General features: G+C 36.8%; 2 protein-coding genes across 2 annotated transcripts in view; one reads left to right on the forward strand and one right to left on the reverse strand.

The window, feature by feature from the left end:
- The window catches only part of LOC144979509 (uncharacterized), a 32,580-nt gene extending 28,295 nt beyond the window's left edge, over window positions 1-4,285 (forward strand). Inside the window, exon 13 of the mRNA XM_078926204.1 lies at window positions 647-4,285. Within this exon, the coding sequence (XP_078782330.1) occupies window positions 647-783 (137 nt within the window). The 3' untranslated portion in view covers window positions 784-4,285. The remainder of the gene's footprint in view (window positions 1-646) is intronic.
- Window positions 4,286-9,210: 4,925 nt separating this feature from the next.
- On the reverse strand, window positions 9,211-11,336 carry LOC144979511 (uncharacterized). The gene is made up of 3 exons (XM_078926207.1): window positions 11,184-11,336; window positions 10,316-10,464; window positions 9,211-9,972 (listed from the first exon to the last, which is right to left on the reverse strand). Exons 1-3 carry the CDS (start codon window positions 11,203-11,205, stop codon window positions 9,211-9,213), a joined length of 933 nt encoding a protein of 310 aa, XP_078782333.1. The 5' UTR covers window positions 11,206-11,336.
- Window positions 11,337-13,063: the final 1,727 nt, after the last annotated feature.

Here is a 13,063-nt window from a genome sequence, read left to right on the forward strand (position 1 = left end):
CACGCCGGCGTACAGGTAAACGATAAAGTGGACAGCGGCGAAGTCGGCCTGTTAGTTTTCGTCCCTCTCCCACGCTTCCTGGCCTGTGCTATATAGACGGCCTTGCGCAAACCCAATAGAGCACGTGTGGAATCTTATCAAATACAATAAGAAGTACAGGGAACCCCCCAAGGGATGCCCCCCCCCCCCCCTCCCCCCGTTGCTGTAGCTACTAACAAACCTGTGTCATGAAATAAGCGAAGATCACGTGTCTAACTTGATTGCTTCCATGGCATTCTATTTTCTGTCATTCTAATTATGTTTATTGTAAAGGAAATTTACTTACTTTCTTTCATGTACTTAAATTTAAATTCTTCTTGTGGAACATACTTTTAGAAGTGACTCTTTATGCATATTATTACAACCACCAAAATATTACTACTACTACTACTACTACTACTACTACTACTACTACTACTACTACTACTACTACTACCACCACTACTATTACCACTTCTACTACTACTTCTACTACTGCTACTGCTACTACTACTACTACTACAACTACCACATCCACTAATAATACTGTTACCACTAGTACTAGTACTGTTACTACAGTGCCAATACTACTCACACCACTATTATGTATTTGTTATTTTTCTACCAGACCGCAGATTTTCACAGTTTGTGACTGGCCACAACAACCGTCTCCTCTCTGGCTTTATCAATTTGGTCCTGGAGCACCACAGAGACAAAAGGGATTGTGGGATGGGAGCAGAGGAGGAAGAGAAGGACGGGCTTTAAGCCTAGTGATCTTTGAAGGATTGAAACAAATGAAGGAAAGAGGGATGGGCTTTAATTAAAGATCTGTGTAGGATTGGAGCAGAGGAGGAGTAGGAGGAGAGGGATGGGCGCCATTTTTAGTGATTCTGTGGAGGGTTGTTGTGGAGAAAGAGAAGAGAGATGGGCTTAAACCCAGAGATGTTTGTAGGTATAGAGCAGTGGAGGAGGAGAGAATTGGGCTTTATACCAGTGATGTTTGTAGGTATAGAGCAGTGGAGGAGGAGAGGGATGGGCTTAAACCCAGAGATGTTTGTAGGTATAGAGCAGTGGAGGAAGAGAGGAATGGGCTTAAACCCAGAGATGTTTGTAGGTATAGAGCAGTGGAGGAGAGGGATGGGCTTTAACCCGGAGATGTTTGTAGGTATAGAGCAGTGGAGAAGGAGATGAATGGGCTTTAACCCAGAGATGTTTGTAGGTATAGAGCAGTGGAGGAGGAGATGAATGGGCTTTAACCCGGAGATGTTTGTAGGTATAGAACAGTTGAGGAGGAGAAGAGGGATGGGCTTTAACCCGGAGATGTTTGTAGGTATAGAGCAGTGGAGGAGGAGAGGAATGGGCTTAAACCCAGAGATGTTTGTAGGTATAGAGCAGTGGAGGAGGAGATGAATGGGCTTTAACCCGGAGATGTTTGTAGGTATAGAACAGTTGAGGAGGAGAAGAGGGATGGGCTTTAACCCAGAGATGTTTGTAGGTATAGAGCAGTGGAGGAGGAGAGGAATGGACTTTAACCCAGAGATGTTTGTAGGTATAGAGCAGTGGAGGAGGAGAGGAATGGGCTTTAACTGATGTGTAGGTACTTATTTACTGGTATGGTAACCCATTTTGCTATGGGCCTCATTAATGCAATGGAAATGCTCTTAAACCAACACAAAATATATTCCATTACAGAAATGTTAGAACAAGCTCATTTTTCTTTCCTCTTTGTTTTCGGATCGCAAATATGGACACTTAAACTTTAGTCCTAGAGATCTCTTCCAGTCTTACTTACTTATCCGAACCAGCGACCACCTGAGCTCTAGCCCTTCGGTCTTGTGCCATGACGTGGAATATCTCTTCCAGTCAACTGAGAAGATTTTGGCCTCATTCTCTAATATGCAAAAATAGCTGTCTGTAGCAATGATAATACAGTCAATATTAATTTGAGTAAACAACGACCAACAACGCTTGTTTGTCCCGTTCTTCCTTCACTACGCATCTCACTCCCATTTCCTAGTATACCATACCTACTTCCATTTAGCTCACCACAATGTCTATTCATTTGTACATTTTTCAAGGAAAATTAAAGTATTTATAACTTATGGGACAGCGTGGTTCAGCGGTACGGTCTTTGCTTCCTACCCAAAAGGTACCGAGTTCGATCACCCACCGCGCTCTGTGGCCTTGAGAAAGTCACCTTGCCCTAGCTCACTTTGCGGCACTGCACTGCAGCGGATGCCTGGGTTATTCCAGTCTTCCGTTGGAATAGACCCTAAAGAAAAATTTCCCTATGGGAATTGGGGATGAATAAAGGGAATTTTATGGTTTTTAAATTTATTTTTATTATAATAAATTGTCAGTTATAGGGAATAGTGGAAAAAAAATTTTTTTAATTGAGCTTTTATATAGCGCAATATCCACTAAATGTGCTCAAAGCGCTTTACAAGGGGTCCCTGGTCAACAGCAACATTTAACATGTAGGACGGGGACATGACGCCTATTAGGCGATATTACAATTTTTCGGATAAAGACAACGCTGTAAACGGCCAGGTACCTGAGTACGGTGAGAGAATGTGAGTAAAGAGCCTTTTCCAAGGACTCAACTATGCGCCGAGTGCGAGGCTCGAACCCAGGACCTTCTGATCCGAAAGCGAGTGTCATACCACTAGACCACATAGCCGAATAGTGGGGCATCTTGTATTATGTATAGGTTTGGGCAAAGTGACACAGACATTTCATATCTAATTCTAACCACATTTTTATAGTGCTTTACCCGACATGTACTTATTTGCAGGTCTGATAACCTAAATTATTTTGGGGCTGATTGTTGTAATGAAACATTCTCAAACCAACACAAAATCTGGTACATTTTAACATCTTTAAAACGATTATGGTAGTAGTAGTAGTAGTAGTAGTAGTAGTAGTCGTAGTAGAAGTGGTAGTAGTGGAAGTAGTAGCAGTAGTTGTAGTATTAGTCGTAGTATTAGTAGTAGTGGAAGTAGTAGTCATAGTAGAAGTGGTAGTAGTGGAAGTAGTCGCAGTAATAGTAGGAGTATTAGTCTTAGTATTAGTAGTAGTAGTGGAAGTAGTAGCAGCAGTAGTATTAGTAGTAGTCGTAGTATTAGTAGTAGTCGTAGTAGAAGTGGTAGTAGTAGTAGTATTGTCATAGTAGTAGTAGAAGTGGTAGTAGTAGTAGTATTAGTCATAGTAGTAGTAGAAGTGGTAGTAGTAGTAGTAGTAGTGGAAGTAGTATTCATAGTAGTAGTAGTCGTAGTAGTAGTGGAAGTAGTAGCAGTAGTAGTAGTAGTAGTGTAGTAGTGGAAGTAGTAGTCATAGTAGTAGTAGAAGTGGTAGTAGTGGAAGTAGTCCCAGTAATAGTAGGAGTATTAGTCTTAGTAGTAGTAGTAGTGGAAGTAGTAGCAGCAGTAGTAATAGTATTAGTCGTAGTAGTAGTAGAAGTGGTAGTAGATGCAATTGCATATAGTTGTCAGACCTGTAAATAAGTGCACCTTGGCCGTATCCCATATGCATAGAGTCAAAGGGAGAAAACCCCTACCGCCTGTCACATAAGTATGCATCTCTTAAATGTCTGGGTGATTGGTTTATATTTTATTTTACAAATTTTATTTTTGTTTTGTTTTTTGTTTTATATATCAAAATCCCAAACCTGTTTGGATAGAAGACGTGATGTGACTGCTAGTATATTCTCCAATTGCCAGTGTTGATTTATCATTGTGACTTTTTGGGGGTCCCTATAGCTCGGTAGAGCACTTGCTTCACATGCAAAGGGACCAAGATCGATCCCAGGTGCAGTCGACATTTTTTCTACCCCCTTGTTCACCCAGCAGTGATTGGGTAGCTGGGTCTCTTAGATCTGGTGGAAATTACTTTGCGATAGACTAGTGTCCTATCCAAATGGTAGCAAGCAATTTCTATTGTCCATTTCACACTATAGAAACCGTATAATACTCCGGCTCCATGGGCCGAATGGCTCCAAAGGACTCCTTTTTATTTTAAACTATGTGACCTTTTTTTTTGCTTTTGTTGTTGTTGTTGTTGTTGTAAAGATTTGTGATTGGAATGAATGGAATGTGATGATGAAATGGAAGTGATAAAACTGTGTTGATAGACACTGTCATTCTTGTGTACATATCGTTTATTTACATGAATGTCACCATTGTCATTGTGTAACAACAGACAGAATAATGAATACATTCGTGAAGTGACACCTTGAACAATAAACATGGATAAAATATAACAAATAAAATCTCTTTTTTGAGAATTTTTTTTTCTTCAGGGTCTGTCTTGGAAAATAAAAACCAGAGAGACAACCTAGCCCAGCAGCAGTGTAGTGTCGCATTGTGAATGTTTTTGGTTTTTTTGTGTGGGGGGGGGGGGGGGTTGTTGTTATTTAAGGGTTTTATGGCACTTGCAACACATTAAGGTCATATCAGCGCCAATAACAAGGAAGAAAATGGGATAGTGAAAAGTTCAAGAATTACAATTAAAGCACCCAAGAAAAGGTAAGACAAAGGGGAATTGGTTCAAATAAGAAACAGGCGTAGATTCCAAGAGCACACTATCAAAATACTTAATTTGAGGTCACCTTAAAAGTCTCGCCCAGACAACCGCATAAGATCCCGATAAGAGGAACACACTCAAGTGTTTACAAATAATATGTAAAAATATAAAATAACAAAGATGATTTTACAAGGAAAAATATATCATCTCCTAAATCTAAAACTGTACATTCGACTGTTTTCCTCCCAGCCAAGGACTCGGGGCCAGGGTGAGGACAAAACCAAGTAATCCCATTCCAAGATGAAGACAGAAAGCAAGTTGGAAAACAGATATATGATACAGGGGGAGAGCAGATGCAGTAAGTGCCTCCCTGCCCACTATGGGAGGTCAAGAACCCCACCCAGTCACAATATGAATAATAGGGGCTAAGTTTCTTGTTCAAGGAAAAAAATATAGATGCTGACATTAGCAGGGTGTGGCTCTATGGTCTTATGGTATAACGCTCACTTTTGGACCACAAGGTCCAGGGTTTGAGACCTGCTCTAAGTGGCACATAGTTGAGTCCTTGAAAAAGGCTCTTTACTCACATTCTCTCACCGTACTCGGGTTAAAATGAGTACCTGGCTGCTAATATTGTCTATCGGGGGAAAAAAATGTTTTTGTATCGTCTAACAAGAGTCATGTTTTGTCCTACATGTTGAATGTTGCTGTTGGCTAGGGACTCCTTGTAAAGTGTTTTCAGTACGTTTAGTCAATATATAAAAAACTTCCACATGTTGAGTTATTTCAGTGTTTTTTATGACAAAAATTCAATGGATACACAGCAAAGTTAAACTCCTGTCCAGATAAAATTCTAGCTTGACATGAGAACCACTGATTGTATTGTGACCAGGAAAAACGCCTGTAATCATCAGACTTGGGTTCTATGTCATGAGGACTAGCTACCATGTACCCAGTGGACAGCAACTACAGTCCACTCCAGATAATAGCAATGCAACACCTTGAGGCCAGGGAAAATGTTGCGATTAACCGAAGTTGAGTTTTTTGTCCACTATTGCAACAATTCCCTCTGAGTTTCCTCAGGCTTAGGATTGTGCATGGCTTCATTCAAAATGTTTTTGGGGATTTTTTGTTGTTTTTTGCTTTTCTTTCTTCTTTAGTTTTTATTTTTATTTTTTTGCCTTTTTTTTTTTTTTTTTTTTTGCTTTTTATGGATGTAAATTCCATCATTTTCCTTTGTGTTTGACATCACTCGATTCCCTACGAAGGCATCAAGAGTCGTCTGTTTTCTTGTTGAGGCCAGATGTTTATAAACCTGTTGCTCAATAGATTCCAATGATGAAAGCAAATCTGTTACAAGAGGTCACAGTAGCTACTCCAAACCAATTTTTCGTATCATAGATACAGACAATCTGTGATTTGTTATGGAAAGTAGCCACAATTCTAAGACGTTTGACACCAAAATCAACCTGCTAGGTCAATTAGTTCAAAAGTTATGCAACATTGAATATTGTCGTATTTTGGTCGAATGTCAAATTGGTCTAAACCCCATTTTCGGACGTCGCTGACATCTTCGATTATTACCCAAATCAAGTCAAATCGCTTGATCTAACACTACACAACACAGACACAAAGCCCAATTTTTTTCAAGACTGCGACTTTATTAAAAGTTTACAAAATATTGGATTAAAAATGGAAAAAAATCAATTTTGAGCGTTTTCGAAAAAGTGCCAAAAAATGCTGAAATAACCAATTTTCAAAAATTCATAAAAATTTCAAATAAAGTAAAACATACAGAAATGATACATCAAATTAAAGCTCAAAATGAGTGCTATCAAATAAAATAAAAACGAGCATCATAACTTAACATTTTTTTTTTTTTTTTTGTTTGTTTGTTGTTTTAGGTCTCTTCCAACACAATTGAGGTTATATGAGAGACCGCTGAAACAAAAAAACAAGCAATCTAACAAAAATAGTACAAATGTAAATCAAAATCATAACCTAAAGATATCATAAGCCAAATTATAAATAACCAAGAACAAACAGGCAGAAGATTTACAGAAAAAAAAATATCCCCTGTCAAAAATACAATCACAAACCAAAGAAGCAGGATAGGCTAGTAAAGAGAAGAAGAAACGACATCACTATCGGATCGTACACCCATGCGAACATCATAGGTATATGATTCAAGGGTGATGCTCCCATCCAACCACCCGCATAACTTAACATCTTTTTTTCAAATTTTTTTTTATCACCATCAACTTTTGAATAGATTTTTAAACATGAAGATAACTTAACATCTTCATGTTTAAAAATCTATTCAAAAGTTGATGGTGATAAAAAATTTGAAAAAATAAGGAATTTCAAAAATTCACAAAAAATAAAAAAATTACACCTACAGACACCAGAAACCAATCTTTTTAAATATTGTCATCAGTACAACAAAATAGGAACATCAAAAGGTGCTGTATGGTAAAAAATAAATTTTTAAATAGGAACAAATATACCAGTCTGGAATTACTTCACATAATATATTAAGATTAGAATCAATGAACACTGACATATGAAAATAATAAAATGCTGAAGGCACATGACAATGAAAGCAATCTTAAACTATGTTCAAATCAAAAACATGTTTTAAATCAGCAACAAGTTGATCAAAACCTACTCCAACTTTCAAAGTCTTACGTCCTAGAACAAACTTATGAAATCTAACTTCATTTTTAATACATTCCAAAATATACTTTTGTGATTTACATTCAGATTTAAGTCTATCAAGAAGCTGGTCAAGCTCTAAAGAAGAATTACAAGGACCATTGTGTTGCTTTACTTTTTCAGTATAAACAGATCTTTGATGAATGACATTAATCTCCTTTACAATTTTTTTCTGTTGATTGGCGACAAATATTTCCTTTTGATGGTTTCTCATTTTTCTCTCTAAATCTAAATTTTCCTTCCTTAACTGAACTCCTCTCTTTCGAGCCATTTTTAACAACTTGTCTGCCTGATTAAAAGTCTTTTTCCTAAGATAATCATACGTTTTATTTCTTCTGCTACTGAGAATGACAGTCCTATTGTGAAGAGTAGCATTACGACGTCTATTAACATCAAAATCAAAATCCCCAAAAAAACTTTCCCCAATCAAATTAGTTAACGGACAATGACGTATTTCTTCTTGAGCACTAACATCCATATCAAAAAAACAACCACCATCTAAAAATTCTCCAAGCTGTCTACGAGTGACAATAAAGGCTTCTGCACTAATGGATTTCAACATTTTAAGCAAACATTCTCTATTGGCAATGGTAGATAAAAATTCATGTACAGAAAAAAACATAGGAGAGGAAATATCAAATTCATTGTCAAAAACAGTAACATAAGATAATTCTAAAAGTTCACATGGATCCGTGGACCATCTCAAAAAAGCATCATGTAGCAATTTTACATAAACATGAAACTGAAAATACTTGACAGAACTATTGACCAATTTCCAATATGGACCAGTAACTTTCAGATAAAAAAGAGCAAAACTACAAACATAACTCATTAACATTATATCTTGGACATCAGCAGAAACAGACTCAATTTTCAAATTAGGATTATCATGTAAAATGCCTGAGGTAAAAAACAATTTCATACGTGCATAATGATGGATAACAGCAGCTGCAGTTTCAAAATGACAATTAAAACGGTTACTTTTAAAACAAGGAAAATATGATTTTTCACAAAAGGTGGTCCATTGTACTCTACAACCATTTTTTTGATCACCGTTGGGACCAAGAATAGTGGCACAAGTCCTTAAAACTCTAAAAGTAGCAGATTCTTTATTTTCTGCAAAGTTAGAATATTTCCCCCCTTCCTTATCCCTACCAAGAGGACCATTAGCTTTTACATAATCATTTTCAGTGGCGACAGTCGCCTTTTCAAACCCACTAACAAGACCTAACAGATAATGAGCATTACAATGTAGAAAATGAATTTGAACCCTTTTCCCCAATTCACTACTAACATGTTCAGAAAACAATTTCCCATAAGCTTGCATACAACTAGCTCTATCAGTCATGAAACTGGTCAATTTACTAAAGAGATTATGCAACAATGATTTAGTATCAATACCAACAAACTTAGAATAAGAATCAGAAATTTGATGTAAAACATTTAAAGACAGATCTAATAATGTAGACGCATTTTCAGTTGCAACTGGTGCATAACCCAGATAAAAAGTGTCACCATTACTCAACGATACCTGATGGCCAACAATTTTTTTGTGATCACGACTAGTACCATCACTATGTAATGTAATATTATCGCTATTTAAAATTCCTTCCATAACTTGGACCTGAGAAATGGCAAACCCTTCATCAATCATATTCAATACAGACTGGGCACATGGCAATTTATCAACAAAAACATAATGGAACAAATTACAACTTACAATCTCAATGGCTTTCTTAACATTAGCAGCAGAAACACCTACTTCACATACAAGGCCTATCACAGTTTTACGTACATCATCACTATAGACATTATTAACATTTCCTTTCGTAGTAACATCAAAATCACGTTTATTATTCTCAAGTTTAGACTTCAAATCTAAAATTTCAGTTTTAGAGGATGCAAGAGATGATTGCAATTGTCGTTCTTTAGCTTTACGTTTTAATAAATTATTTTCTAGGTTCTCAATTTCTTCAATATGGTCTTTACATTTATTTCGGTTAAGTGATCTGATTTTATTCCGAAGAGCAGTACAGTCTGACGTGATTTTATAAGTTCTGAAGATTGTTTAGTGAATTTAGTGTTATTTGAATTTGTTTTAAAAATTTCATCTTTCAGATGCTTTATGTCCATTTGAAGTGTGGAAATCAAATCAGTTAAGGAGTTAACTTTATCTTTTAAAATAGAACAATTAGTACAAGGACTTTTTTTGATTGGTGTTGAAGAAACGTCAGGACGTTTTTCAATTGTAACAACAGGGACAATAAAAGGACTATCTAAAAAAGCATCAATATTGCTTTTGACATTTAAACGTAATAATTTCTTATAATTACTAAGTACTTTATCCACTTGATGCATAATTCGACCAGAAGGTTGTGTAGACAAGAAGACGCCAATCCACTGTTGAAAAATGCGTTTGGTGGTACTGGTGGAAGTCATCGCTTTGTGCAATTCAATGAGCAAACGATGTGTGAACGTATCCTGGTTCTTCACATAGACGTTGGGATTTAAAAATGTCCTCCTGTCGATGCCGATCTCTGTCAAATAAGGGGAGAGTTCAAGCAAATCAATCGTCTCAGATAGATAATCCGATACGGAGGAACCAAGTGTAGAACAGTGGGTGTAAGTGGCCTCCATAAGCTGGCGAAGACGGAGATGACTGACCAGGTGCTTTATTGCCTGTAGATGGGGCATGATCTTAAAGAACACTTCTTCAACCTGAAAGCAAGCATGAAAGAAATAATATTAATTAATAATAAAAACACCAAAAAATAACAAACATATTAGCTTCTGTACTGTTAGTACATGTTTTCCCAGGACCTTAGAGTAGCTGACAGGCAAAACACATAACATTTAGGACCCCACTCGTAGACAGTCAAGTGCATTTACATTTTTTAATGACACGGATAAATGTACCACAACCAGGGAACATCTGAATTTTAGTCTGGTAGGATAGGAAAAGTGTGATGAATGCCTTTTCCGAGAACACAACGTTGAGATGACACTTTCAGCCACCACAGCTCAAAGAAAAGAAAAAATAGACAAATAAAATAAAATGTACCTCTCTCCATGGCCGTTGTCCTTCTTCCATAAGATAATAGATCTGTAGAAGCAACATCCTACTGACAAAAGTGATGACAGGGAGATTGGGACGCCTTCCCTTTCCAACAGCTAAAAAGACGGCCCTGAATGCTTCATAGTTGTCATCCACTGAAAATCAAATTTGATAAAAGAAGACTTCAAATTCAAACTGAATATCCAAAGTGTATTATATCAACAGATACAAATATTAGGAAACAGGTAAGGTATAGTGTAAGGGGATTTAAATTATAGCTTGGCTATGAACTGAAACAGTGCAAGAGTAAGAAGACCACTGCTACTTCTACTCGTAAACTGACTATTGGAAGCTTGACACTACACATCAGCTTTATCTACTAGATATGAAGGCATGAAAATACAGTACAGAATAGGCCTACCGATATTATAATTCCTAAATCATAACACAGCTGTATGTTATTAGAACCCTGGTGGCATTTGGTAATCAAATCAACAGTAACTACGAACGCCATGCTCTAATTTCTGGCTGGGACAAAAATGCAAACACGCCGCCATTTTGAATTTTAGCATTTTGCCTAACAACCCAAACATTGCACAAAACGAACAAATATGAACAAAAAATCAATTTTAAGTTTATATTGTAATTCATGAACACAATAAACATAACTTGTCTGAATAATTTACATAAATGCCAGAATAGATGAAGACTAAGGAAAAATTAGATTAGTTCGTGAAAACTGCCTTGTCACTCGCAGTCTATCAACGACCTTCAGAGGATCGCACCCAATCATGAAATAATGATAAACTAACTTATTTTCACACAAATAACAACACAAAGCTTATCTAAAGTAAAGGTTATTCATCAAACTTACCAATTATATCCTTCAAGTCCATTTTTGAACTCGAAATGTTGGAATTTACATGAAATAAAGTTGTCGCTGTGGCTGCCGGTTGACGTCTCTCTTCGGCTGAGATCGTGTGGCGGATTTCGATTTTGGAGTCTTCGGTTAATCAAAAACTGGCATCGCGCCAATCGACGGATACGACTCAAATTTTAACACAAAATATAAAATTGGACGATCTTTCGATTGATACAACTTTAAAGGCAAAATATTGAAAATTTTTCACATTTTTCATCAAATTTATTTTTGAAAATTATATTTTTAGAGGTTAACCCCCTCAAACATAAACGAAAGTTTCACCAAACGAAAGATCTTTCTTTCGCCGTTAATTTGGTACCACTTTTGAATATGTGCGACAATTGGCGCAGAAGCAATCGCGTGAAAAGAGCCAAAGGTGTATAATTTGGCTACCAAAATACGATCAATTACGATTAAAGGTGTGTGAATGTGAATCGATTTTACCTATACTTCCATTTACTCAATCATATTAAATTTGATATGCTCAGAAAGAAGAAGAATAGCGCTTTAATACTAAGCAAGAGATACGTTTCTAGCTCAACTGTGAAGAAAATGTTGGCAATTATAAAATGCTAATATTTTGAGAAAAAAATCCCCGCTAACGGCAAAATCGGGAGGTTTGGAGTAGCTAGTCACAGTCACAAATGACCGCACAAGCCCATAAGGCAAAGCCCCACCCTCTTTTGTCTCTAATAAAGTGGTGACCAACTTCTGTAGAATTTAGACCCCGCCCACTCTCAATAATTCAACCTGTTGCGATTAACCAGTGACTTTTATGTAGAATTAATGCTGTTTCTTGGGAGATATTGCGATTAACCAAAAGTTGCAATTATCCGGAGTGGACCGTATTTGTGTACAAAACTTCATAATATTTAGGTTTCCTTTGATCTATCTACACCAAGCACAATTCCTCCACTCCATGATTCAGCATTTCCTCGGTTCATAGTCAATTGACCTTACCTTGTACTCACTGGGTGGGGTTCCTGACCTCCCATAGTGGGAAGGGAGGTACTTACAGTGTCTTCTATCCCCTTATATCTGTTTTCCAACATGCCTTCTGTCTTTGTCTTGGAATGAGATTACTTGGTTTTGTCCTGGCCAGATACCCTAGCTGGGAGGGAAACAGTCAAATGCATAGTTAGTTTTGGGAGATGATATTTTTTCCCTTGTAAATCATCTCGCTGTTATGTATTATTATATTTATTATTTTGAATGTATAATGTAAGCATTTGAGTGTATTCCTCTTTGTTGGATTTTGTGCTTGTGTCCGGATGAGACAAATGTGATCTCAAACTAAGTACATTGGTGGGAGACTCTTGGAATCTACATCTGATCCCTATTTGTTCCCAGTTCCCCTTTCTCTTACTTTTTCTTGGATGCTTTAATTGTAATTCTAGAACTTTTTACTATCCCATTTTCTGCCTTTTTACTGGAGCTGATATGACCTAAATGTGTTGCAAGCGCCGTAAAACCTTTAAAAACAAGCAACAACAAGGTGCTTGCAACACAATTAGGTCATATCAGTGCCAGTAAAAAGGAAGGAAATTGGATTGTAAAAAGTTCCAGAATTACAATTAAAGTTAAAGCATCAAAGAAAAGGTAAGACAAAGGAGAATTGAGAATTGGTTCAAATAGGAAACAGATGTAGATTCCAAGAGCACACTATCAAAGTACCGTCAACTGGGGCTACTTAGGCCATTCGGGGTAACTTAGGCCACTTACTGAAAACAAGATTGCTTATCTTAAAAGATAAATTACATGTAGCTTTCATCTTTTAAATAATTAGAACCCAATAGATTCAATAAGCACTCATGAATTTAACACTTTAAAAA

The sequence above is a fragment of the Berghia stephanieae genome, chromosome 9, assembly GCF_034508935.2.
Source record: "Berghia stephanieae isolate SIO BIC M18660-M18661 chromosome 9, UCSD_Bste_1.3, whole genome shotgun sequence".
Classification (NCBI taxonomy): domain Eukaryota; kingdom Metazoa; phylum Mollusca; class Gastropoda; order Nudibranchia; family Aeolidiidae; genus Berghia; species Berghia stephanieae.

What these genes read in the sequence shown, in the direction of transcription:
- LOC144979511 (XM_078926207.1), bottom strand. Translation starts at nt 11,205, where the DNA reads ATGGACTTGAAGGATATAATTG. An exon ending in GGACTTGAAGGATATAATTG is followed by an intron (nt 10,465 to 11,183) that starts GTAAGTTTGATG and finishes TTTGATTTTCAG; the next exon opens with TGGATGACAACTATGAAGCA. An exon ending in GACAACGGCCATGGAGAGAG is followed by an intron (nt 9,973 to 10,315) that starts GTACATTTTATT and finishes GCTTGCTTTCAG; the next exon opens with GTTGAAGAAGTGTTCTTTAA.